The 26,211-nt window shown below is 36.4% G+C and overlaps 1 protein-coding gene across 2 annotated transcripts in view; it reads right to left on the reverse strand.

Moving 5' to 3' along the window:
- The window catches only part of EIF2AK3 (eukaryotic translation initiation factor 2-alpha kinase 3), a 74,397-nt gene that overhangs the window by 23,810 nt on the left and 24,376 nt on the right, over nucleotides 1–26,211 (reverse strand). Inside the window, exons 3-11 of one of the 2 annotated variants that reach the window (XM_008585750.1) lie at nucleotides 21,643–21,837; nucleotides 19,997–20,130; nucleotides 17,962–18,193; nucleotides 17,588–17,750; nucleotides 16,414–16,551; nucleotides 15,409–15,531; nucleotides 13,500–13,720; nucleotides 11,433–11,545; nucleotides 6,770–6,892 (exon numbers count right to left, since the gene is read on the reverse strand). In XM_008585750.1, the coding sequence (XP_008583972.1) occupies nucleotides 6,770–6,892; nucleotides 11,433–11,545; nucleotides 13,500–13,720; nucleotides 15,409–15,531; nucleotides 16,414–16,551; nucleotides 17,588–17,750; nucleotides 17,962–18,193; nucleotides 19,997–20,130; nucleotides 21,643–21,822 (1,427 nt within the window). In that variant the 5' untranslated portion in view covers nucleotides 21,823–21,837. Of the gene's footprint in view, nucleotides 1–6,769; nucleotides 6,893–11,432; nucleotides 11,546–13,499; nucleotides 13,721–15,408; nucleotides 15,532–16,413; nucleotides 16,552–17,587; nucleotides 17,751–17,961; nucleotides 18,194–19,996; nucleotides 20,131–21,642; nucleotides 21,838–26,211 lie in introns of those variants that run through there. The other variant, XM_008585749.1, reaches the window with a different exon arrangement.

Genomic DNA, 26,211 nt, shown 5'->3' on the forward strand with positions numbered 1-26,211 from the left:
AACGAGGCGCCCGAACCGAACCGGGACCGGCAATGGGATCGCAACCCTGGGTGTTGCCCCTGCTCCTCGCTCAGCCAGTGAGCCGCCGGTCTGCACGTGGGATCTGAACCCTCGGCGGGAGCGCCGCCGCGCTTCCCAAGCGGCGCACTGTAGCAGTGCGCCACCGGGCCGGCCTGTTATTCTCTGTCTTTCTGATAACAGCCAGTCTAACTGGGGTGAGATGATATCTAAATGTGGTTTTGATTTGCATTTCCTTGGTGATTAGTGATGCTGAGCATTTTTTTATACACCTGTTGGCCATTTGTATGTCTTTCTTTGAGAAATAGTTATTCAGCTCCTTTGCCCATTTTTTAATTGAATTATTATTTTTACTGTTGTTTGAGTTCCTTTATATTCTGCATATTAGCCCCTTGTTGGATGTATAGTTCATAAATAGGTTCTCCAATTCTGTAGATTACCTTTTCACTCTTTTGATTGTTTCCTTTGCTGTGCAACAGCTTTTTGGTTTGATATTATCCTATTTGTTTATTTTTTCTTTTGTTGCCTGTGTTTTTGGGGTCTTACTCATAAAGTCTTTGCCCAATCCTCCATCCTAAAGTGTTTCCCCTACATTTTCTCCCATGAATTTTATAGGTTCAGGTTTTATGTTTCAGTCTTTAGTCCATTTTGAGTTGATTTTGGTATAGGGCAAGAGATACAGGAATAGTTTCATTATTCTACACATGAATATCCAGTTTCCCAGCACCATTTACTGAAGAGGCTGTCCTTTCTCCAATATATGCTCCTGGTAACATGGCCAAAGATCAGTTGGTTGTAAGTACATGAATTGATTTCTGGATTCTCTATTCTGTTTCATTGGTCTGTGTGTCCGTTTTTATGCCAGTACTATACTGTTTTGGTTACCATAGCTTTGTAATATAATTTGAAGTTGGGTAGTGTTGTGCCTCTGGCTTTATTTTTTTCCTCAGGATTACTTTGACTATTCGGGGACTTTTGCTGTTCCATATGAAAGTTAGGATTTTTTTTTTTTTTTTGTATTTCTGTGAAGAATGTTGTTGGCATTTGGATGGGGATCACATTGAATCTGTAGATCACTTTGGGTAGTATGGACATTTTCACGTTAATTCTTCCAGTCCAAGAGCATGGACTGTCTTTCCATCTCTTTGTGTCCTCTTTATTTTCTTTCAGCAGTGATGTGTAGTTCTCATTATAGAGATCTTTCACCTCCTTGGTTAAATTTACTCCTAGGTATTTTATTTTTTTGGCAACTACTGTAAATGGGCTTGCTTTCTTGATTTCTTTCTCTTCTAGTTTGTTACTGGAGTATAAAAACACTACTGATTTTTGTACATTGATTTTGTATCCTGCAACTATACTGAATTTGTTTATTAGCTCTAAGAGTTTTTGGTAGCGTCTTTAGGCTTACCTATGTATATGATCATGTCATCTGCAAACAGGGACAGTTTGACTTTGTTTTTTCCAATTTGGATGTCCTTTATTTCTTTCTCTTGCCTGATTGCTCTTGCTAACACTTCTAATACTATTTTAGATAGGAGTGGTGAGAGTGGGCATCCTTGTCTTGTTCTTAAAGGAAAAGCTTTTGTCTTTTCCCCATTCAGGATGATGTTGGCAGTGGATTTGTTGAATGTGGCTTTTATTGTGTTGGAATACTTTCCTTCTATACCTAATTTGCTGAGAGTCTTTATCATGAAGGGATGTCGAATTTTGTAAAATGCTTTTTCTGTGTCTATTGAGATAATCATTTGATTTTTCATCTTGATTTTGTTGATGTGGTATATCACACTTATTGATTTGCATATGCTGAACCATCCCTGCACCCCTGGGATGAATCCTACTTGATCATGGTGTATAATCTTTTTGATGTGCTGTTGTATTCTGTTTGCCAATATTCTGTTGAGGATTTTTGCATCTATATTCATCAAGGATATTGGCCTGCAGTTTTCTTTTTTTGTTGTGTCTTTGTCTGATTTTGGTATCAGGGTAATGCTGGCCTGAAAAAATGAGTTTGGGAGAATGGCCTCTGTTTTAATTTTTTGGAATAGCTTGAAAAGGATTTGGTATTAATCCTTCTTTAAAGGTGTGGTAGAATTCAGCAGTGAAGCCATCTGGTCCTGTGCCTTTCTTTGTTGGGAAACAGCTGATTACTGCTTCAATCTCATCGTTTGTTACTGGTCTGCTCAGTTTTTCTATTTCTTCTTGGTTCAGTCTTGGCAGATTGTATATGTCCTGAAATTTATTCCTTTTTTCCAGGTTTTAAATTTGTTTCTGTATAGTTGTTCATAACAGTCTCTAATGTTTCTTTGTATTTCTGTGGTATCAGTCATAATGTCTCCTTTTTCATTTCTGATTTTTGTTATTTGGGTCTTCTCTCTTCTTTTTTTTAGTTAGTTGGGCTGATGGTTATCTATTTTGTTTATCTTCTCAAAAAGCAAACTTTTTGAGTCACTGATCTCTGTATCTTTTTCTGGTCTCTATTTCATTTAGTTCTGCTCTGATCTTAATTGTTTCTTTCCATTTGTTTATTTTGTGGTTGGGTCATTCTTGTTCTTCTAGTTCTTTGAAGTATAATGCTAGGTTGACTATTTGAAGTCTTTCTGTTCTTTTGATGTAAGCATTTATTGCAATAAACTTCTGTCTTTGTACTGATTTTGCAGTATCTCATAGGTATTGGTATGATGTGTCTTTATTTTCATTAGTTTCAAGAAAGTTTTTGATTTTCTGTTTAATTTCTTCTTTGACCCATAGGCCATTGAAGAGCATGTTGTTTAATTCTACATATTTTAGTAGTTTCTAAAGTTTCATTTGTTACTAATTTCTAGTTTTAATTTGTTGTGGTCTGAAAAGATACTTGAAATGATTTTGGTTTTTTAAAATTTGTTGAGACTTGATTTGTGACCTAATGTAGTCTATCCTGGAGAATGTTCCATATGCTCATGAGCAGAATGTATATTCCATAGTTGCTGGATGAACTATTCTAGAGGTGTCTGCTAAGTCCAATTGGTCTAAAGTTAGCTTCAATCCTATGTTTCTTTGTTGCCCAGATGATCTGTCCAGTGTTGAGATAGGGGTGCTGAGGTCCCCAACTATTACTATATTGGGGTCTATCTCTCTGTTTAGGTCTAGTAGTTTTTGCTTTATGCATCTGGGTGCTCTGATGTTTGGTGTACATATATTTACGACTGTTATATCCTCTTGCTGGATACATCCCTTTATCATTATGTGATAACCTTCTTTGTCTCTTTTTATAGTTTTTGGCTTAAAGTCTATTTTATTTAATATAAGAACAGCCATTCCTGCTTGTTCTTGATTTCTATTTGCATGCTATATCTTTTTTCATCCCTTTGCTTTTAGTCTGTGTGAATCTTTCCAGGTGAGGTGAGTTTCTTGTAGGCAGAACATAATTGGGTCTAGTTTTTTAATCCATTCAGGCAGTCTATGTCTTCTGAGTGAGGAATTCAATCCATTTAGGGTTATTATTGAGAGGTATTGCATATTGCCTTACTCCTGGGATTTTATTATTTTTTTTTTCCTCCTTATGGTTGTTTTATATGTCTTTTGTTCCTTTCCCTTTTATTGTTTGTCTTCAGTGTTTTGTTTTGTTTTGTTTTGTTTGTAGTGGGAAGATACAGTTTCTCTTTCTCATTTGCATATTTGCTCTATTAGTGGGTTTTATTCTTTCTTGTGTATTCATGGTGGTAACTATCGTTTTCTGGATTCCAGATGTTGAGGATTTCTTGTAAGGCCAGTCATGTGGTGGTGAACTCCCCCAGTTTTTATTTGTGTGGGAAATACACTAGGATAGCTTTGGTGGGTATTGTATTCTTGGCTGGCAGTTTTGTTCTTTTAGCACTTTGAATATGTTATCCCATTCTCTTCTAGACTGTAAGTTTTCTGCTGAGAAATCTGCTGTTAGTCTGATGGGGACTCCTTTATAGGTGACTTGATGCTTTTCTCATTCTTGTTTTAGGATTCTTTTTCTTTGACTTTTGACAATTTGACTACAGTGTGTCTCAGAAAGGATCTTTTTAGACTGAATCTGTTTGGGGACTATTGAACCTTTTTTAAAAAATTTTACTTTTATTTAAATATTTTAAAATTTTATGCAAGATGTGTTTTTAAACAACCAGATGCTGCACTTGCAGGGGAAAGTATCCAGGATTCATTTCTATTTCCTTTTCTTTGAAGAATCATTGAGCCCTATGTAAGAGCAGATTTGCCCTATGTGTAACAGCTCTGTAGAAAACAGTGGGTGATAAAATTGTCCATTACTTTTCAATACTATGTGAAAACCATTCCCATTCTCCAGTTGAACAATGTATAAGAGTATTATTACACTGTTGTTGAAACTGGGAGAGCCAAATAAAGTCTTGTTCTAAAGTATTCTGCTAACCCATTTTTCTGTTTAGAGCTTTATAAATTTCTTCTTCAGTTTGGTTCAGGAGAGGTTTGTCCAGGTTGGGGTCATGGCCTCCGTGGCTCTGAGAATCTTGCTGGGTAGCTCAGCCAGGTCATGACCTGGGTCAACCTATCATGCAGGATGATGGTCTCCTCCTTCCCTGAGAGCCACTGTGCTGAGTCCAGGGCTGCAGTCACCCAGCCCACTGTTCCTGCCAAGTGGCTGGCACTGAGGAGCAGAGGCTGCCAGGGAGATGTAAGCAGGAGCTGTGGCCATCGCCACTCCATGATAGTGCCCTGCTCACCGCCTGTCCATGCAGCTCAGCCCTGCGCAGGCTGAGCCACCATACCTCCTCCCCTGACCTTGGAGACCCCGGCCAGCCACCACTACCAAGCAGAGCAGGACCTGCCTCTGCCCCTTTGAGCCTTTTGGAGCTGGAGGTCTGTGTCTCTGGTACCTGGCAAGTTTTCTGTTATTTAGTTGAATAGGTTTTCAATGCCTTTTCCATTCTCCTCCTATTCTGGAACACCCATAGTTGGGTGTTTGTATTCTTAAGGTTGTTTGATATCTCTTGTAGATTTTCTCCGTTTTTTAAAATTCTTTTTTCTTTTTTTTTGTTTGCCTGAGTTCTTTCAAAAAGACTGTCTTCAAGATCAGAAATTCTTTCTTCCACTTTCTCTAGCTTGTTGCTTAAGCTCTTGGTTTTATTTTTCTTCATTGAATGAATCCTTCAGTTCCAGGATTTCTGCTACATTCTTTTTTAGGGTATCTATCTCTTTTAGGATTCCTCTTTCAGATCCTGGATTGTTCTTCTCTTTTCATTGTGTTGTGTGAATCTTCTTGTACCTCACTGAGTTTCCTTAATGTTGTTGCCATGAATTCCTTTTCAGACATTTCAAAGGTTTCCTGCTGTTTGGGATCTGGTAATAGAGAATTACTGTATTCCTTTGAGGGTATCACCTTTTCTTTTTCTTCTTCTTTTTTTTTTTTTTTTGTATTTCTAGAGTCCCTATGTTGAAGTGTGGGGAATCTGGTGGAGCAGTTGCTTCTTCTGTTACTCTGGAGTAACTTGAGGAAAGACTCCTTCATGCAGATGTGTTTTATATCGATCGTTGGGTACGGTGTTTTAGTTTTGATCCTGGGTAGATGCAGTAGTGTAGACTCCATGTGGTTACTTCAACTGGAGTTGTCTGTGAGTGCCTCTGTGGCCTAGGCACTGGGGCACTCAGTGGTTCCTTTTTGAAGTGAATGACACTGTGTTGGGTTATTGAAGTTATGGGTGAGATCCTGAGTTCTTGGTAGAAGTGCCTGGGTACCCTGTCTCTCCTTGGATGAGGTTGGTGATCCTGGGCAATCCTGCTTTCACCCCGGCTAGTGTCCCATGACCTTAATAGGTGCACTGAAGCTCCTTAGCTAGAGTGGATGACTCTGGGTGGGGTTTCTCTTTCCTCTTTCCTTCAGGCAGAGGCTTCTCCTGGGTCCTTGCTTCTCCCGGGTCCTTGCTTCTCCCTCCTTTCTTTCCCCCACTGCCTGGTAAAAATGTAGAAACACCTGAATCTGGGTGTGGTGGAGCTGGTAGCACCAGGACTGGGCATTGGCAGGGAGAGGGATGGACTGCTGTGCAGGGAGAGGGGCAGTGATAGCAACAGTACTCTGGGGCTTGGCAGTAGTGATGGTGGTGGCCACGAGGTTGTGCTTTCCTTTGCTGTTCAGGAGCTGAACTGCCAAGGGCAGAGCTCCTGAGCTGCTTCTCAGGAAGCAATGGAAGCCAGTAGGTGGGGCTGTAGTGAGGGGAACCATCTAGCTGCTTTGTGTGTGGTGGGTGGGGCCACTAGGCAGGCCTGCAGTGAAGTGACTCAGATGTTTTAATATTTTAGTAAAATACTCTTAATAACATGGAAAATACTGAGAATACGATGAAGGAAGCAACAGAAAAAATTGAACAGTATTGGTAACCGTGCTACCAATTAGGTAAATTTATGACTAGAAATACAAATCAAAAGAAAATACTTTAAAGTGTTAAGAGTGGTTATTACTGGGTAGACAGAATATAATACAAATGGTTTTTATTTTAATACTTTTCCTTATTTACTACAATAAGTACAGATTTTTTTAAATGCTGTGATTTATTAAAGTCTATAATTATTATATGTAACTATGGAAAACTCCTGAGTTGTTAAGAATCAAAAACAAGGGCATGTTTTTTAAGTATATACAAAGCAATCTATATAGATCACAACATTTAGACAGCTGATTACCTGGAAGCACTTAGAACTTAAGAATCAGAAGTTCAGAAAATAGGTAAGATACAGTAGTGCTGATTCCAAGTTTACTAAAAGTATCATCAGTTACCTATTGGGGAGACGGATCCTCTTGATAGCATAATTGCAATCATCTACTTTGTTTTTAGCTTCAAAGACAACTCCAAAGCCACCACGACCCATGCATTGAACTGGTTCAAAATCTGTTAAATACCTTTAAAAAAAAGTAAATTTTTAAAAAGTTTGCAATAGTTTTAAATTTTGTGGTAAGTTAAAAATCAGTTCAATCTATTTTTTTTTTTTTTTTTAAAATAAAAGACGACCAGTAAGGGGATCGTAACCCTTGACTTGGTGTTGTCAGCACCACGCTCTCCCAAGTGAGCCATGGGCTGGCCCTAAAAATCAGTTCAATCTTATGATACATAACTCAGTCAACTCATAGAACTTATTTTAATATAGTTTGAATTCTACCAATAGCATTCTTAGTTTTTCTGTTTTTATAAATGAAGCAAACACATTCTTACAAATTTCCTAGGGGGAAAAAAAGAAACTTTTAATTTGGAATTGCTTGTTAATTACTTGTTCTTACAGCAATTACATTACTGATTTGTCCTATTCGGTACTTTCCATCATCTACCAAAATATCTTATTCTTAATTCTCTATACTTTAACTTTCTATGGCATTTTGTACTCAACTAAAAAATGTATTTTAATCTTATGTCATCGCCTATAGATTCTGTGCAAGAAAATTAATCAATCCTACAATTATTTAACTTTTTTTAGCCAGAAATCTTGCTAGCTTTTCCAGAAAGCTGACATCAGCTGGATTGACTCCCTAGTCATCATGTCCATCACTGAAGCTATTCAGACAGAAGCTACCCACCAACTGCCACTTACACTTGGACTTCCACACTGCAGCCTGTTTCTCCCGTTAGTGCCTGACCTCACTGACCTGCACTGTCCATTCCAATAAGTTTTCACTATGCTGTCTCATAACTTCAGGGCTTTTGCTTCTGTTTTTTGCTCGACTGTGGTGGCTTTCTTCTTTGCACTTAATGAAACCCTAGTCCTTCTTCATTCTGCTCATCTCACCACCTCTGTAAAGCTTTCCTAGACCCAGTCTTAATGTTCTCATAGCACTCTGCTCATAGTACTTGGAACTATTTAGACAATCTCAATATTTTAGTTATTTGTATGCACCTTGCTTGTCCCATGGCCACTGTGTTGTGGGGGCTATGAATGCAGAAAAGCATTTTTGTTTCTCTTTGTATTTCCAGAACCTGGGTATTAACAAATATCTGTTGAATAAATGCATGCATGCTTGTTGTAGAAATTATTTCAGCCTTATGGGGTGAGTTAAATCAGATGATCTTTGGTGTCTCTTACAAGGGAAAGTTTATTACTTTATGACTGCACACTCATATTAATTTAGTAGTTGCCTCAGCTGGTTAGAGCATGGAGTTAAAGAAGAGAAGAGATTCCAAACCTCCATGGGCCAATTACCTTCACAGAGAACGAAGAGTAATAATCTGTATTCCTAAAAATAGCTAGTCAGCGTACCTCAGTACAAATCTATCTCCCCAAACGCAAAAGCCCACAAAGTTCATGTCCTCCTCCTGGAGGGTCAATTGAATTATCTTTCTTTATTAAGAAAAACGCATATAAAAGTGAATATATCTTCTAGAAAGAGTAACATCTTATATATGATTACAGACCCTATAAATATAAGTATCATCTTGTCTAAGGTCCCAACTGATAAAAGACAAAGCTAGGTTTTGAGTTCATGACTGAATCCAGAGTTCATGCTCTTAATAGTGCCTAGGAGAAAGTAGGCACCAATAAACATTAGGTATTATAATTACTATTATTATAGAAATCCTAAATTAAAAACAATAGTCCTACTTGTCATATCGAATAAAGTCAAAGAAAATTGATTTAAGTCTAATTCAGTTTTAGAGTACAGTATGTTTTGAGTTCATGACTGAATCCAGAGTTCATGCTCTTAATAGTGCCTAGGAGAAAGTAGGCACCAATAAACATTAGGTATTATAATTACTATTATTATAGAAATCCTAAATTAAAAACAATAGTCCTACTTGTCATATCGAATAAAGTTAAAGAAAATTGATTTAAGTCTAATTCAGTTTTAGAGTACAGTATTCTAATTCTCTTGACAACAGCCTTGCAAATGCGTCTTTTATTCATGATACCCATACCTCCATCCCTGTTTCTACCTCACTAACTCTCACAATTTAAGATTCAATTCAAATGCGACCTCATTTATGATCCCTCCTGAATCATCACAACCAGAATTAGTCACTTAGTTCGTGACTTTTTTTCTTACTATTTATGTTTTACCTCATATTATCTTTCCCCAGATTTTAAGCTTCTCCTGGATAGGCCCAGTCTTTTCATTTCTCCTGAAGCCTGAAATACTGTGCTGCACACAACTGTCCAGAGTAAATGTTGAGTAAACAATGAATGGCTTCAGTACTGAATTCCTCATGGAAGTTGTTGGATCCCTTCTTTCCTTCTCTCTCATTGCCTGCTGGTATTGACAGCCACTAACACATTAGCTTCCATCTTCATTAGCAAGGATATTAAAGTAGCCCTTACCATTTGTTAGTCACCTAGTAAATTTTGTTTTGTTCATGAAATTCACTGGTTTTACCTGTTTCTCCACCATCCTGAAGCAGCTGTCTTGTTGACAGGGTGGTAGACTGGCCCTTTGAAGACCAGGTTACTATGCCAGCTAGGTGGCAACACTTGCAGGGCTGAGGCAAAGTTCTCCAGTTCTGTGTTCATATATGCTCTAAATCAGCATTCACTATATGGTGCTGTTTCTCCCACAGCCAGGATTCATGGGTCCAGGAAGTAAGGGGTAAAAATGGAGTGGCACCACTCACCATTACCCCTAGTAACCCACTAGCAAAATTTTTGCTTCCTATCCCACAACCTTATACTCTACTGGATTACAGATCTTAGTTCCAGAGGCAGAAATGCTCCTACCAGGAGACAGAACAATGATCCCATTGAATTGTAAGTTAAGACTGCCACCTAGTAACTCATAAGATGTATTGACCTTATACCCTAGTATTTAAGTATTACTAATTTTATGTCATAGTATTCAAGCTATGGGCTATTAAGAAGAGTAACATTACTCAAGGACTTTATCTCCTCTTCTTGGAAATAGGTTGGTGGGTTTTCAATTGTATGCAGAATAATTATGTCATGTCAGGCAGAACTATGACCTTTTTATTGTCTTTATCTGGAGTTGAAGTATGGTTTAAGGAGATGCATATGGGGGAGATGCATATGGGTGCCAAGGGAGACACATATGACAAAGGGAGATGCATGTGCGTGCCAAGCTGACAAAGCCCTTTCTTGACTTGGCTACAGAATGTCCAGACATTTAGTTAAAAATTATTCACAGTGTGTCCTTGAGGGTGTTTCTGGATGAGATTAACATTTGAATCAGTAGACTGAGTAAAGCAGATTGCCTTCTCTTATGTGGGTGGCCCTCATCCAATCAGTTGAAGGCCTGAATAGAACAAAAAGGCTGAGCCTCCCCCTTGTAAGGAAAACTCCTCCTGTGTGACTGCCTTGAGCTGGGACATTGGTCTTTTCCTGCCTTCAGACTTGAACTAAAACATCAGCTCTTCTTGGATCTTGAGCCTACTGGCTTTCAGACTGGAATCTGCACTATTGGCTTCCCTGGTTCTCAGGCCTTTGGACTTGGACTGGAACTATACCATCAACTCTCCGGGGTCTCCAGCCTGTCAAATGCAGATCTTGGGACTTCTCAGTCTCCAAATTTCTAAAGCCAATTCCTTATAATAAACCTCTTTATATGTGTGTCTGTGTGTGTGTATGTAACTCCTTCCCTCCTTCCTTCCTCCCTCCCTCCCTCCTTTCCTTCCTTCCTCTCTCTCTCTCTCCTTCTTTCCTCCTTCCTTCCTCCCTCCCTCCCTTCCTTCCTTCCTATCTAATTTCCTGTTGGTTCTGTTTCTCTGGAGAGCCCTAACTAATCCACACATTAATCTATTATTTTCAGTTTTTTCTGTCATAAAACCATTTTCCTAGATATTAAGTTGTAAAGTTCCATGTCTTTTCCTGTCCCCATATCACTAAAGTGATAAGAAGTATGCTATGAAAATAAAGGAAAAGTAACTAAAATCCATGTAATATGAAAAGTGAACCATCACACCATTTCCTATGCTGGAAAGCATCAAAGGTGATATTTTATACCTGAGAGATTGCTGACAGCTTGTCTACTTTTATTTTACTTTTAAATTATTTGAACTGCCTTCTGTTAGCTAACCCATCTCCCTCTTCTGCTTTTAAAAATTATCTGTTCTATTGGTGTTTTCTCTCCCATCTTCCTACTTTCTATTCCAGACAGAACAAAACTGAAATAACTGAAGATTAAAAAACGTATGGAGACTTATACTTTAGTAAATACAATAATTATCATTTGGTATTATTAATGCCAATCCCAGTACATGTAGACACTAAATAACTAATTTTCCTAAGTAAAAATTTAATTTGGTGATTGAAATTCTAAACTCTTGTAACACTTTATTTTTATCCCCCTTAGGGTACACTTGGTTACTTGAGAGTTAAGTCTTTCTTTACCTAGATATTCACACATTAATTAAAAGAGTTCAACAAGATACTAGTTTAGAAGTCATTCTTTGATTCAAATGGTGCCATCAGAAGCTATAACACACATCTATATTTCATAAGACTCTTACCGTGATATATATCCAGAGTTTTTTATGTCATTCCAGCTATTGTCATTAGCATCACCATTTATAGAATCATATTTATTTTCAGTTTGACACTGAGTTTCAGACTCCTTCCTTTGCTGATAAGGTGAAAAAAAAAATCACTACCAGTACAAAGCTGAACTGAAGTTAGTTAACAATTTTAGGTTATAAAATAACATTGAAAAATAAATAGTATTGAGAAAAATAAAAGCATTATATAAACACAAAATACAGCATCCCTTTATTATATTAAAAAAAAAAGTTTATCTTCCTATTGCCACCCCTTTCTTTAAGAGGATTTTGTTTCTTTTTAATGTGGGCATGTTATATGTACAGTACAATACATAAGCAGATATGAAGAGAAATGACAGTGCACAAATGTAAGTACAGATGTAAACTTCTGGGTAAGACCAGAGTTATTTCCTTCCCAACCAATTTTGTAGATACTTTAAAAATGCTTCCAACAATTGAAAATTGAATTTGGCAACATCTCATTTTCAATGTCTCTGCATCTGCATCTCCTAAATGATTTTCCAGAGAATGTTAATAATTATTATAGTCAAATGGGATACTGTGGTTTATCTGCTTAGTCATTTATTCTTTCAACAAATCTCTACTGAACTCCAATTATGTGCCAGGCACTGTATAAGGGGCTGGGGAAATGGCAGTAAACAATGAGGAGTGGTTCTTGTCCTTAAGAATATATAGACTGGTGGCAGAGAAAGAAATTAGGACTTACCTATAAAATATTTTAGTAAATACTTTAGTAAGGGGAATACAGGATGTTCTAAGGCACATGCAGGGAATGTAACTCAGAAGCAGGAGGTTAAGGAAGACTTCACAGAGGACATGGCAACTAATTTCAAACTATGAGATAATGAGTTAATCACATGAGACATAGGGGAAAAGAGGTGGGGAACAAGGTTCAGAGGCAAGGTCAGAGGAGGTAGAGCTCCATCAGGCTTAGGGAGAGCATGATAAAGCGGAGGGACTGAAAGAAGTTCAGCATGGTGGCTGAGCTTGGGGGAGAGAGGAAGGAATCAGGGTAATGGTGAAAAATGAGTAACGAGCAGGCAATGTACAAATCATTCAGAATCTTGCGTGTTCTGAGAAGGCTGGATTCTAGCCTAACAATAGGGAGTCAGCTATTGGAGGTTTTAAGCCAGGAAATGCAGCTAGAGAGTTAGGGGGTGAAGAACAGATTGAAGACAGGGAGAGGACCATGGGCACGGAGACCAACTAAAGCCTATCTTAGTGATCTGGGAGAGGTATGATGGTGTTTGTGCTAGGGAATCAGAAATTAGGAAGTAGAGAAGACAACAGATTTAAAGATATTTAGGAAGAAGAAGTTGACAGATGTTGGTCACTGATGAGGGAGAGAAGAAATATCTGGCCTAGGTGACTGAGTATGGCAGTACATTTTACTGAGAGAGAAAAATTCCAGAGTAACAGGTTGGGGATGGGAATGGGGGTGGAAATGAGTACTCACTTGAGTACCCTGGAGCACCTATGAGAAAGCTGGTTCACAGAAATGAACTTGGGAACCATTAGTATATATGATGATTGGAGCTGGGAAAGTAGGGGAGACCATCCAACCAGAGTTTGTGGGATGAACAGAGAAGAGTGAGCCTGAGGAGACCGATGCTACTGGGAGAGGCTAAGGACAATGACATCCTGATGCATCCACATCAAGCCCAAGGAGACCAGAAGAACATGGTGTCAAGGGAGCCAGGTAAGAAAAGTCAAAAATAGATGTTCAATTACATCAAATACGAAGAAGTTCAGTTAGATAAGAATTGGATAACATCCATTATGTTTAACAAAAAGATCACCGAAAACTGGCAAGAGCAGCTTCAGTGGAATGGTAGGGGTGGAAGCTGGATTGCAGTGGACTGCGGAGAGTGAATGGGAGGTGAGAAGTGAAAATGAGAGTATAGCAACAATGATTTCATGGTAAAACTTAGAACATTTAATCTCCCCCCAACAAACACGTAAAAAGTTTTCTATATTTCAAACACTTTGAAATACATCATATTCTAAAAAATGTCTTACTCTGTGAGGATGAGGATGGAAAAGTCTGCGCACAATAAAAGTTGTTGCTATGATACAAAACAAAATCGTTCCAACTATTTCTTTCCACCAGTGTAAGAGGAGAACGGGATCTTTTTTGCGGATATTCTTGTTGTAACTGGGGTTGTCAAGGAATCGGACTGTGATCTGTGTGCTCCGTTTGTTCCTTTCCCTCTTGTAGTATGGTAGATAATAACCATTATCTTCAAAAAGAAACATTAAAAGGTTTTTTTAAGATAAGCCAAAATAGGCCCATCTTTAATTGTTAAAAATGATCTATTTTTCTATGACTTATAGCGATAATTTCTTTTTTAAACGTTTCATTTCTGTTCTTTCACACATTTCAAACATCTTCATTTGCCTTTTTCTTTTTTCTTAAATAGAGACATTTTCCTTTATTCCATAAGCACCTTATATTTTCTTTATATTAAATTATAAGACTAAGGAAAAAAACCTTAACTATCCCATTCATTATGTTATTAATAATTAAATCCTTTAAATACAAGAATTATCTTCTTTCAAGATATTTTTTATTTATTTTTTTTTATTTAAAAGATGACCGGTAAGGGAATCTCAACCCTTGGCTTGGTGTTGTCAGCACCAAAAAAAACCTTAACTATCCCATTCATTATGTTATTAATAATTAAATCCTTTAAATACAAGAATTATCTTCTTTCAAGATATTTTTTATTTATTTATTTTTATTTAAAAGATGACCGGTAAGGGAATCTCAACCCTTGGCTTGGTGTTGTCAGCACCACGCTCAGCCAGTGAGCAAACCGGCCATCCCTATATAGGATCCGAACCTGTGGCCTTGGTGTTATCAGCACCGCACTCTACCAAGTGAGCCACGGGCCGGCCTTTTCAAGATATTTTAAGCATTCCTTTCACTTAGTATCAATAAAATACCAAAGTTTTTATCACTAATTATTCTTCACAAGCTGAAAAGAAAATATCCCATCATGCTCTTTGGTTCATTTCAGGCTGTCAAAATGAGTTTGTTGCAGAAAACAGCCTTTCTTTTTTTGTCTTCTAGTTTTACATTGTATGGGCAGTCTACACAATTCCCTTACCTTGTCTTTTTTCTTTCTTTCCTTGCCTTTTGATCAATATCAGATAAAGGCTGCTGTTTCTATTTTAGAGCCTTCTGTTTTTTAATTGATTTATATATAATAATTTTGCAGTTCTAGCATCTAGGGTAACTGATGAGGAATCTACATTTTTTTCTGATAAAGATTTGAGGACTTTTAAAATATCTAACTGTTGAAATGACTTTCACATCTGAATATAGTCTAACTTTTAAAAATTGCTACTTACCACACAGGAATGTATTTCATGCCAAATATCACACAATTCTTGACTTTTGCACTAATATCCTTTGAGAACAAAATTAAAATAACCTCCCTTTTCAGCACTTTCACGTAGCTCTCTATGAAACACCTGTTTTCTTCATTATACAGGCTGATATTATATAGTTTATATCATACAGGCTGATAATTAAATGAGAACTGATAACAAGAACTAATGTTTATTGACACTATGTGTCACGCACAGTGCTAATTGAGACTTTACATGCATTATCTCATTTAGACCTCACAACTACTTGATGAATAGATATTAGAATTACCATCCTCATTCTACAGATAAGGAAACAGAGTCACAGGGAAGTCAGGTGTGCCCAACCAAATATGTGGCAAAACTGGGATTTGAAACCTTGCAACCTGACTTTGGAGCATGTACACTTAGCCACCATTCATAATATTATCGCCCAAGATATTTTATTTTCTATACTCCAATCAACTTCCCTTCATTTGAATTCAAAATTAATTTTAAATTAATAAATAAAAATTTTAAAACTCAGTACTTTCAATCCAGGCGAAGTCACACTTACCATACGGATACTGTAAGATTGAAAGTGCGCCATTACTGTATTCTTCGTGAGAAAATTTGTCATTGCTAAGACATTTGTCAAATTCATCAGACCCTACCAAGACAGGAGTTCTGGAAGGAGAATCTAAAAGAAAATGATAAAATCTTAACTTTTATAACTTTGATGAAAATGCATGTCCTCATTCATTGAATAGACTGATATTCATCCACAGCTCAGTTCAAACATGTAGTTCAAACAATGGCCTGAAGTTCTTTCTCTTGAAAAGCACACAGTCTTCTAGAGAAGATGAGTTAAACAAGCAATTAAAATATGATGTGACATGTGCAGTAAAAAAAACATACCGAAGGTACGGAAAGACAATTAAAAAAGTAGTGGCCCAGTACTTGAAATCAATTCATTTACGTGTCTCAAAGAATATGATGTGATAACCAGATAATTTTACCTAAATATTCTTTTTTTTATTTTTATTTTTTTTCCTTTTTGTCTTTTTTACTGACCGGTAACGGGATCGCAACCCTCGGTGTCGCGCCCGTACCAGGGACCGGCAACGGGATCGCAACCCTCGGTGTTGCGCCCTCACCGCGCTCATCCAGTGAGCGGGAACCAGTCTCCACGTGGGATCCGAACCCTCGGCGGGAGCGCCACCGCACTCCCAAGCGGTGCACTCTCCAGTGCACCACCGGGCCGGCCCCTAAATATTCTTAATATATTAAGAGCTAAATGTTACTTTGTCATGGTCAGTGAATGGTTAAGAGTTTTTCTAAGATGTAAACAGAAATATTTTATTAACACTTATTTCTTCAGAAGTAACTGTTGCTTCTGAAGAAATAATGCTCTAAATAATAATTAAAATTCATTATGAACATCTGAAATACCTTCACAGTTTATCAGCAAAATATAAAGTATACAATACTTCATATTTCTGCAATGTTCAAAACTAGGACAAAGTCAGGATTAGGTCTCTGAATACTTTAACGGTATCTAAGAAGTTTATAATTCACTTACGAATTAAAGGTTTCCATTTGATTGTTGGCAAAGGAGTAATTGCATTTTCATTGATAGATTCCAAGGCCTTAGGACTCGTAGGAAACTTTTCTGAAATTCTGACCGATGACTGCAGATATAGCTGGCCTCTATACATTCCTGAGTCAACCAGAACATTGTCAATTATGCATGCCTTTTAAAAAAAGGTTCATATTGATTTAATAAAATTAGATTAATTCCATTTATTTCTTCATGTGCTCTTTTCGTAGAAGAAACATGCCCGAAGCATTCAAATTTGATTCAATGGTTTTTCAACAAAAATGGTAGAAGGTTATGTGGGAGTTACACACAAGGTCCTCACAGTGTCTCTCACTGAATAACAGTACATTTTCAGTATAATTTCAGAAGAACTGTCCAACAGAAAAATTCAAAGATAGGAAGTCATTGTACTCTCATGAAGTGAGTAGTTTAGATAAAGCAACTTTCTTCTCACAGAAAGTTTACCTAAACACCTATAATTACTGAGCTATTGCTAACAGTTCAGTCAAATACTATCATAACACATGTGTGACATGTTATTCCTTCAAATTCTTGCTTTTCATTCAGATTGAGGGTTGGGCAGCACATTAATAGAGACTATAGAATTTTATAAGTGTCTGATGATCCAAACTAGTTCAAATAATTAGATTCAAGAACTTTCTTATAGTTTCATTATCTAACAACTTTCATTTTCCCAGAAGCACATCAGAATTTTTGGTTTTTTTTTCAGATCAGTTATATAAATGCATAGGGAAAAAACTCACAAAAGCTTATCTTTAAGGGGGGAGCAAATTGATATAGATGCAAATATAAATTCAAATACAAATTCAAATACAAATACAAATATAAGAAGTTGTAGACTTTGAGGATATGTAAGTAATTTTAAATCAAGCTATATAATGAGAACATTTCTAAGCCTTCCTAACAAAGGTCTCAGAGAAAAAGAATATGCTTTAAAAATTAAAAGTTTAGAACTGGACAAATGAAAAAACAGCAGACATGAAAATCGAACTATAAATCTTAAGGGCAACCTAAATCAGAGAATGTATTTAGGGATTAAAACTACTATGTGCACTCCTGAAGTAGGAAGGAAAAATGTAAGAATATAATCTAGATGTCAATGTGTACTATCACTAGATAAGACACATCTACTCACCCAGGTAAACACTGCTCTCTGTGGCTCCTCGGGCAGCTTCTACAATGTCTTCCTCATCTTCTAAAACTTCATCGTTAGATGTATAACTTGTATCATCAAAAAGACTGATGGGAATAACTTTGCCATCCTTAACCAACCAGGCAGATGCAATTGGAGTACAAAACTAAACAAAAATGGAAAAAAATTTTTTTAAATAATTTAAGCAGTATTTATGTTGTTTCAACTTATAAAATACCATTTAAAAATCACGAATTTCTTAAAGCATAGAGAACAAGTGAGAATCCACATTGGCCCTTATTTCCATCCACCCAATAAGTTTGGTCAATCTGGAAGAGGAAGAAACATGTTTATAAATGATCAGTAGTTTTAGGTACCTGGTATTCCCATTCCAGTTGTCCTCCTTTCTTACTAAATGCCATAACCTTCCAATCAGCAACTGAGACCTTTATCACTGTGTCTATCATGGCAGCTTCCTGTTCTTCCACACCTGAAATAATTTTAGACTGTTTGTTCCCACTGGGTTTAAAGGTGCTTTCAATAAATCCGGCTCTAGTTTCCATGTCTGGAATATATCGAAGTTCAAAGTGGCCAACACTGAAATTCCACCTTAAATTTACAAAGATATGGATTAGAAATTTACATTTAAATAAAAGGAAAAAATAATACAGAACTCTTCTAGAATGAAGAAACAAATACTAAAATTTTGTGATGAGAAAAGAACACATCAACAAAACTTTCTTTCTGGAAAGGAAACTGGAAAGGAGAGCTCTGCTGATTTACGCCACAAGAGGGCCCATGAGAACTTTGTCCTGAGCTTTTAGAAACAATAGTTCTGAGAGCTGTGGACTGACAACAGCCACGGCACAGATTTTCTTTCAAAAATTAACAGCTGTTCACATTTCTAAATCAGAGCGATTTTCTCAAAACACATCAAAGTTACTTTAAAATGAGGTAGCATTTTAACAGCCTTATCTCTTAATTAAAGGCTGGACACATTTTATTCAATGCAGAGAAATTAACGTATCCCAATAAATCAATATAAAAGGCAAGATGAATGCATCAATTTTAGTTTCATATGAAAACCTGGCTTTAAAGAGGCAATATGATTGATCCAATATACCAGACCTGAAGGTCATACTACCTCAGCTCCAATCTCAGATCTCTACTGACTGAGATGTGGCATGACATTTACCCTTTCCTAATTTTCAGTGTTCTGTAGTAATAATGTTTCCTCTATAATTGGTAAATAAAAGAATCACAACAGTTGACAGAATAATGTCTTATCACTTACATACAAAAGGGCCTGCCTAAGAATTCTGACAACTATTGAAAAAAATAAATACTTAAGAAACATGGATCTTAAAACCCCACACCCTTCCTGTTTTGGTAACTCAAAATTCTGTTAAGTTGTACTTTGCTCCTATGCTGGCTGAGGTCTCAGTGAGTGCTCAAAACACTTGAGGAAAAAATCCATCAGGACAGAGAAGGTTAGGTTGTCAGCAGATGCAAAGCCCTATTCATAGTTCAGCGAAAGCTGAAAGAATAAATATATTCTTAACTGAGTTTGAGAAAACAGTTTTCAGGAAAGGAAACTGAACTATATTGCATCAGATTAGACAAAGTCTGAAAGTCTAGTTCACTTTCAAAAGATAAAGATGGGATCTAAAGTTATTTTTACTACCCAGGCAATTTAAAACTTAAATACTAGGTTTAAAAAAAATCTAACAAGGGCCTGCCAGTTAGCTCAGATGGTTAGAACGTGGTGCTGATAACAACAAAGTCCAAGGTATGATCCCTGCACTGGCCAGCTGCCAAGAGAAAAAAAAAAAATCAAGCAGGTAATTTAGGATCAGCATATCTAATCTAGTTTATCTTATGTTTTAATAACACATTTAAAGGTAAAAATTACCTAAGGTGCCCATTATTTTAAGAAGGAACAACAAAGTATTAGACCAAATAAATATTTTAATACTTTAAGAAAATAGAGTAAAATGATTATTATTTTAAAATTGGGATAATCAAACTATGAAACTACCTACTAGACAGAATTACAGTCAAACAGGTCCAAACTCAAAGAAAGCACATTAACTTGTCTTAACAGGTTTATGCATTCAAAGAATTTTGATCAGTGAAAAATATCATTAACCTAAGACTAAACTAATATAGAGTCATTATATGGTATTCCTTTTGGTAACCATATCCTGAAGCATACGGTGAGAAGTTCAGTCCAGGATTTGTTAATAACCATGAGGCCTTTTTAAATTCAGGGCTCACATTTCTCTTGAGAAAGTAGTATGCTTTTAGGGTAACAAAATAGTATGCAAAATCTCCACAAAGAAAAATGTGATGAATTTTGGTCTTAGGTGCACTTCTACCTAACATCAATGACAACATTATGTGAATACACACTTCTCATTGCCACTACGAGGTCCGACAGCTCTAACAGTTTTCTGGGTGCGTTGCAGAAGCAGGATGTCTTCTTCTTGTTCCATTTCATCACTGTCCCATTGGCGACAACCCAAAGCTGAACAGATATACCTCACCTGAAAAGACAGAGATAAAATTAATAAAAGACACAAGTCAAAGGAGATCAGAGACATTAAAAGAATCTCTAAAATTTTTAGAAAGTAAAGGAAATTAAGGAAATACTGTAAGAAATACCCAAGTAATAAGAAGCATCGGTTAGATTACTAATTCCTAAAATAAGTTTTTTAGAACCATGAAAGTACCAATGAATATTTATTTTAGGGAATGATTTTAAGGATTTAATTTCAGCCTTAATATGGGGATTTCCATGGGATATACAAGAAAAAATAGATAAGCAGTTGTGATATCTTAGCAACAATATCATTAGTAAAATTCCAGGTGAGTTAAAAAAAAAAAATCATCCTCAGAGTTTTCACATAACAAAAGTATTTGGCTTTTAAAAATTTGAACTATTTTTAATAGCTTTCATATTTAAAAGTACCTCCTTCAAATCTTCATTAAAAGAAAAAGGAAGACTCAATGATCCAAACTAAAATCCTCACAAAAAGAAGCATACCTGCTAAAATACCAGAATTTTGTAGCAGCACATCAAATCAGAGAACTAGATGACTGTGTTCAATCCTGTTGTTTTACAGGTGAGAATACTGAAGTAAACAGAGATTGAAGTGCTTGCTCAAAAAACGGCCAGACAGGATGGCATGGCCTCCTCAACACAGTGCAGATGCAGGTGGGTGGAGAAGGCAGAAAAGCATCTGCAAGAGCAAGAAGGTGCTATGGGCCTACTACTTAGATAAGGAAGCATTAAAATTTGAAAAACTCAAGGGTAGAAAGATTATGTTCCTATTCTTCCTTATTTTAGTCTCAGTCTATATATGATGTTCACATATAAGGTGTTAATGGGTTAAAAAAAGATTTTTTTACCTTTTAAAAAAGGATGTTTTTAATTAGTTACTCTTAATAATGGATTTATATTATAAGACCAATCTTAGAAGTACATGATATTATGACTATATCCCAATAGTTAGTATTGGAGAAAGTCTAGGCCGTTAACAACATGAATGTGTCATCAGATAGATCTAAATCAAATCTGACCTTGGAAGTTTCTGAAACTTATAAAGTCTCAGTTTTCTCATCTGTGAAATGAGTATAAACTTTCCTCTTAGACCATCTTATAGGATCAAACTAGATAAATGAGTAGTGGCAATTATTCTTATCACCAGGATTATTAATCTTTGGAGCATTCTTCATTTGTCAAAATGTGAATAAAAACATGTGACCCTTAGGAATATTGTGAAGATTTCAAAATAATGTATCAAAAAAGCATCTGACACACAGCAGACCATATTTATTAATTCTCTTCCTCCTGCTGTTCCTGGCTCTGCTGCTTATTCTGATCTTAGATAAGTTTAGTTTCCCCTTTCTACTTCACAGTTCTCTTATTAAAACAAATGATATCCTCAGGGGAAAATTATAACAAACTGTATTATTAGTAGTTGAGGTTTAAGAGATTATTTCTTCTATCCTAATTTATTCTGATTTCCCCAAATAAATTCAACATTTTCACTCACCTTTCCACTATATGCACTGAGTCCATATGTAGTGAGAGATTTTCCTCCAACCAAAACAACATCATCTCCAAATTTATAAGAAGATTCAAGAAGTGATTCAACTGTGAAAGGAACTGTTTCCATGCTCTCACGGTCTCGGTCCCACTGGAAGAGGTCTCCATCCAGGGAAGGAATGATCATCTTATTCCCAAATACCTAAAAAGGAAACTAACCTTTAACAGGGTCAAAACTTTAAAAGAGTAGTAGTCAATAAGAGCTGGAGACTTGAGCCTGATGTACTCCAGCCTCCTTCTGAGTAGCACATGAAACAGCACAGTCCATCAACCAAAAGTAATTTTTAAAAACTACCAATTACTCCCAAGGCCTGAACATAATACTCCAGAGTACGTTTTTTCACAAACCCTGTTGGCCCCAGGCCAAGAAGGTCCCATAATGATAGTGAGTTGCCAAAAGAGAGTTTTGTGATCAAGTAAGTTCTCTTACTACAGTTCTTATAGCCATTAACATGTTAGTGTGCAATATAATTTTCTAGTAAATGGATAATATATGTAGCATTTTCCTGGCCTATTTCATCTAGGCCAATTATTGTCATAGACCTAGATCCAAGGAACACAGGTTTGGAGATATTGATTCATACAGTGTCCCATTTCTTCTCTTATTTGCTTTCTCAAATCTGCTATGAGCTAGAAGCCTGGTAGCTAAGCTTACTTGTTTAATGTTCTCAGTTGTCCTTCCTTCTTTTAACAATGTTTACTGAGGTCCTAACTCATCTGCCAGGAACATTCTGGTGGTTAGGACAGACTAGTGAGCAAAACAAACACAGAAATCACTACCCTTATGGAACTTAAACTCTGGTGTTGGAGACAAACAACATAATAAATAAGTGTATTAGTCCGTTTCCTTATAGTATTCCTGTATTAGTCTGTTGCTTATAACAAAATACTTGGAACTGGGTAATTTATAAAGAAAATGAAATTTATTGCTTACAGTTTCTGAGGCTGGGAAGTCCAAAGTCCATCTGGTGGTGGCAACAGTGACCCAGGGATCTCACATTGCAAGATGGTGGAAGCAGAGAGAGCAAGAGAGAGAGAAAGACAGACTCTCCTCTTCTTTTAAGGTTCTCAGAACCACAGCCCTGACCACCATTTTTAATCCATTCACTACTGCACAGTCCTATAATCCAATCACCTCTTTAAGGCTCCACCTTTCAATTACCATAACAGGATTTCCCTATTAGGAGTTTTGGGGAGACATAATTCAATCCACTACAATAAGTAAATACCTACTAGACAGAATTACAGAGTCAAACAGGTCCAAACTCAAAGAAAGCACATTAACTTGTCTTAACAGGTTTATGCATTCAAAGAATTTTGATCAGTGAAAAATATCATTAACCTAAGACTAAACTAATATAGAGTCATTATATGGTATAGTATAAAGCATATAGTATGTTAGGTGATAGATGCCATAGGGGAAAAAATAGAACAATATAAAGGAGGACTGGAAAATATGCATAGGGTGGGGAGGGGATTATCAATAAAGCTCAGAACAGACTACTGAGAATGTAACATTTGGGCAAAGTCCTAAACATGAGAGAGTTAACCATGCTGATATCTGGGGAACAGACTTCGCAAAGGCCCTTAAGTGGAAGTGTACCCATCATGTTTGAGGAATCACAAGGAAAGTGAACAGGCTGAAAGCAAGAGATTAGTTGATCCAGTGGAGATGTTGAAAGTAGTCAGGTTTGGAATATAATTGGAAAGTAAACCAACAGGATTTCATGGTAGATTCCCTGTATAGCATGAGCAAAAGAAAAGAGTCCAGGATGATTCCAAGGTTTTTAGTCAAGAGCATCTTGTTTCTTGAGTAACAATTTTAGTACATGTCTTTGTGACATTGTCCTTTGGTTTAAAAAATATATAATTCTATCTATTTCAATTATTGACACAACTATTTTCCTGGTCATCCAGGCTCAAAACTTTAGAAAAACAGAATATGAAATAAGTACAAATTAAAAAAGAAAAAACAAAACTCCAAACAAATATCAGTCCTAACTTTTTAAAAAACAAAATTTCTCTACGCACTTTTTTGTTCCTTAAGAGCAGAATGCTTTTTTAAAGGGATACAACTCCCACACAATCACTGAGCATTCTAACCTGGTACTCAACTCATAGACCCTCCCCTTCTCCCACCTTTGTCCTAAACCCTGGGGTTCTCAAAGATAGGTTGAAAACCACTATTCTAATTCACTTCTTTCTTTCATTTTCTAGTTCAAATCCTTATTATCTCCTGCCAGAACTACTATAATAGCATCTTTACACTTCTTTACTAGAAATTTCCTCAGTCTAATCTTTATGTATCTTCCAGATTAATCTCTGAGTCAGAGTTAAGCTTGTTAGGACATTATTCAAAAATTTTCAACAGTTCTCTATTATCTTCTTATTAAGGACCCCAAACCCTAAAGACCCAAAATCCTTTAGAGGACATTCAAAGTCCTCTAAATTTGACCTCAAACAACCTTTTCATCCCTGTCTTTTACTTTTTCACACATGGGTGGAAATCAGGCATGGTTACTTAAATACAACATTTACTGCTACTGCTACTGTTTAGTTATGTCATCATCAGTGTCATTTCTTCTCCCTGAATTACCCTCCTGGACCAACTCTGTCCACTAAACTCCTACCTGGCTTTCAGCTTAGCATCAATTATGATTTTGCTTTGAAATCCAAGAAAACTTTGGCAGTATAAGTTTGCTGACAAAAATCTTCCCATTCTGTAATACTGTACTTTACTTTTTCTGTAACTATAAGCTGAGAAATGAATTATATTCTCAAAAATTATTTATCGTGTCTGTAAGAAATATTTACCTGGTAAACTAACGCTTATACATTGTGTTTATACAGTGGCTGTTAAAGTAGTGCACTCAAGCCCAGAGCCCAGATTTTGTTATCTAATTCCATTCCCCACCAAAAGGAGCCAAAGCTCGCTGGAGAAATGACTGATTCCAAGGCTGGGGCAGGGTAGGTAGAAGCCGAGCCTTTAACATCTTATTATTCCAAAAAGTAAGAATGTGCTCAAAAAGGATGAGGGATACCACTGGCCAAATCTGGAACAATTTAAGCACCAAAATAAGTACTGAATTTTTTAAAATAGGAATTCATGAGTCCAAACCAAAAACAAGTAGAGAAAATAAATAATATTTGGGGAAGAAGTGAGGTGTGGAGTCGGAAAAATTAGCATTTTGTAACCATCATAATAAAAACTGAATCAGACAAGAATCAGCAATGGTGCTAAATCTAGGTAAATATTTTGAGAGGAACAGGATATCTGCTTGGTCTTAAAATATCTCTCTAAAGACTGCTATTGGTTACAAGAAATTAAAAAACAAAACAAGACAGTAATAATATAGTGAAGAACTTGGACAATAGCTTGACTGGTTGATCAAAATTGCCATCAGTGAGTGACAGATGTGATATCCTGCAAGAGGAAACATCACCTGTGTACTATTCCTGCCAAGAATGTACAACCTGAACCTAATCACAGAGAAACATCAGACAGGCACAAAATAAGAAAATTTCTATCTATCTACTTTTTTCTAATAAATGGAGGACAGACTATATTCTTCAAAAATGTCAATGTCATAAAAGACAAAGAAAGGCTGTGGGAAAAGTCCAGATTAAAAGAGCTAACATGACAAATAAATGCAATACCTGACCTAGACTAGATGTTGTACTGGGAGCAGAGGATGCTATAAAAGACATTATTAGGTCAACTGACAAAAACTTCAACACAGACAGTAAATTAAAGTATTGTATCAATATAAACTGATGAAGTTGATAACTGTTCCATGATTATGTAAGAGAATATCTCTATTAGGAAATATACACTGATGTATTTAGGAGTAAAGGGTCATGATGTATATTTAACTTATCCTCAAATGTTTCAAGAAAAACAAGTGTGTATGGAGGGGGTGGGGAGAAGAGAGAACATATGCAAGCTCATTTAAATAATAAAGCAAATGACTGGGTCGGGGTAGGTAAATTTAGGTATATAAGGGTTTTTTGTTTTGGGTTTTTTTTTTTTTTTGGTACTACTTTTACTTGTGTAACTTTTTGTAGTTTGAAATTATTTCTAAATAAGAGTTAAAAAAAAAAAAAAAGATACTCAAGAGCCTTGCCAGAGCTCTGTAATTAAGCTCAAAAGACTACACCATCAAACTGAAGGTTCATCATACTTCTAGTTAAACACTTCCAACTATTACTCTTTATTGAAAAAACATTTGATTTTTAATGAATTCTCAAATGATATTGGAATGTATCCCACCTAATATTACCTTAGAGTTTTATCATTACTATTTTATTCTTTGCTTTCATATATTTTTCTTTTTTTTTTAAAGATGGCCAGTAAGGAGATCTTAACCCTTGACTTGGTGACTTGGTGTTGTCAGTACCACGCTCTCCCAAGTGAGCTAACCGGCCATCCCTATATAGGGATCTGAACCCGTGGCCTTCGTGTTATCAGCACCACACTCTCCCAAGTAAGCCACGGGCCGGCCCTTGCTTTCATATA

This window comes from Galeopterus variegatus, unplaced genomic scaffold, assembly GCF_000696425.1.
Source record: "Galeopterus variegatus unplaced genomic scaffold, G_variegatus-3.0.2 Scaffold3697, whole genome shotgun sequence".
Taxonomy (NCBI): domain Eukaryota; kingdom Metazoa; phylum Chordata; class Mammalia; order Dermoptera; family Cynocephalidae; genus Galeopterus; species Galeopterus variegatus.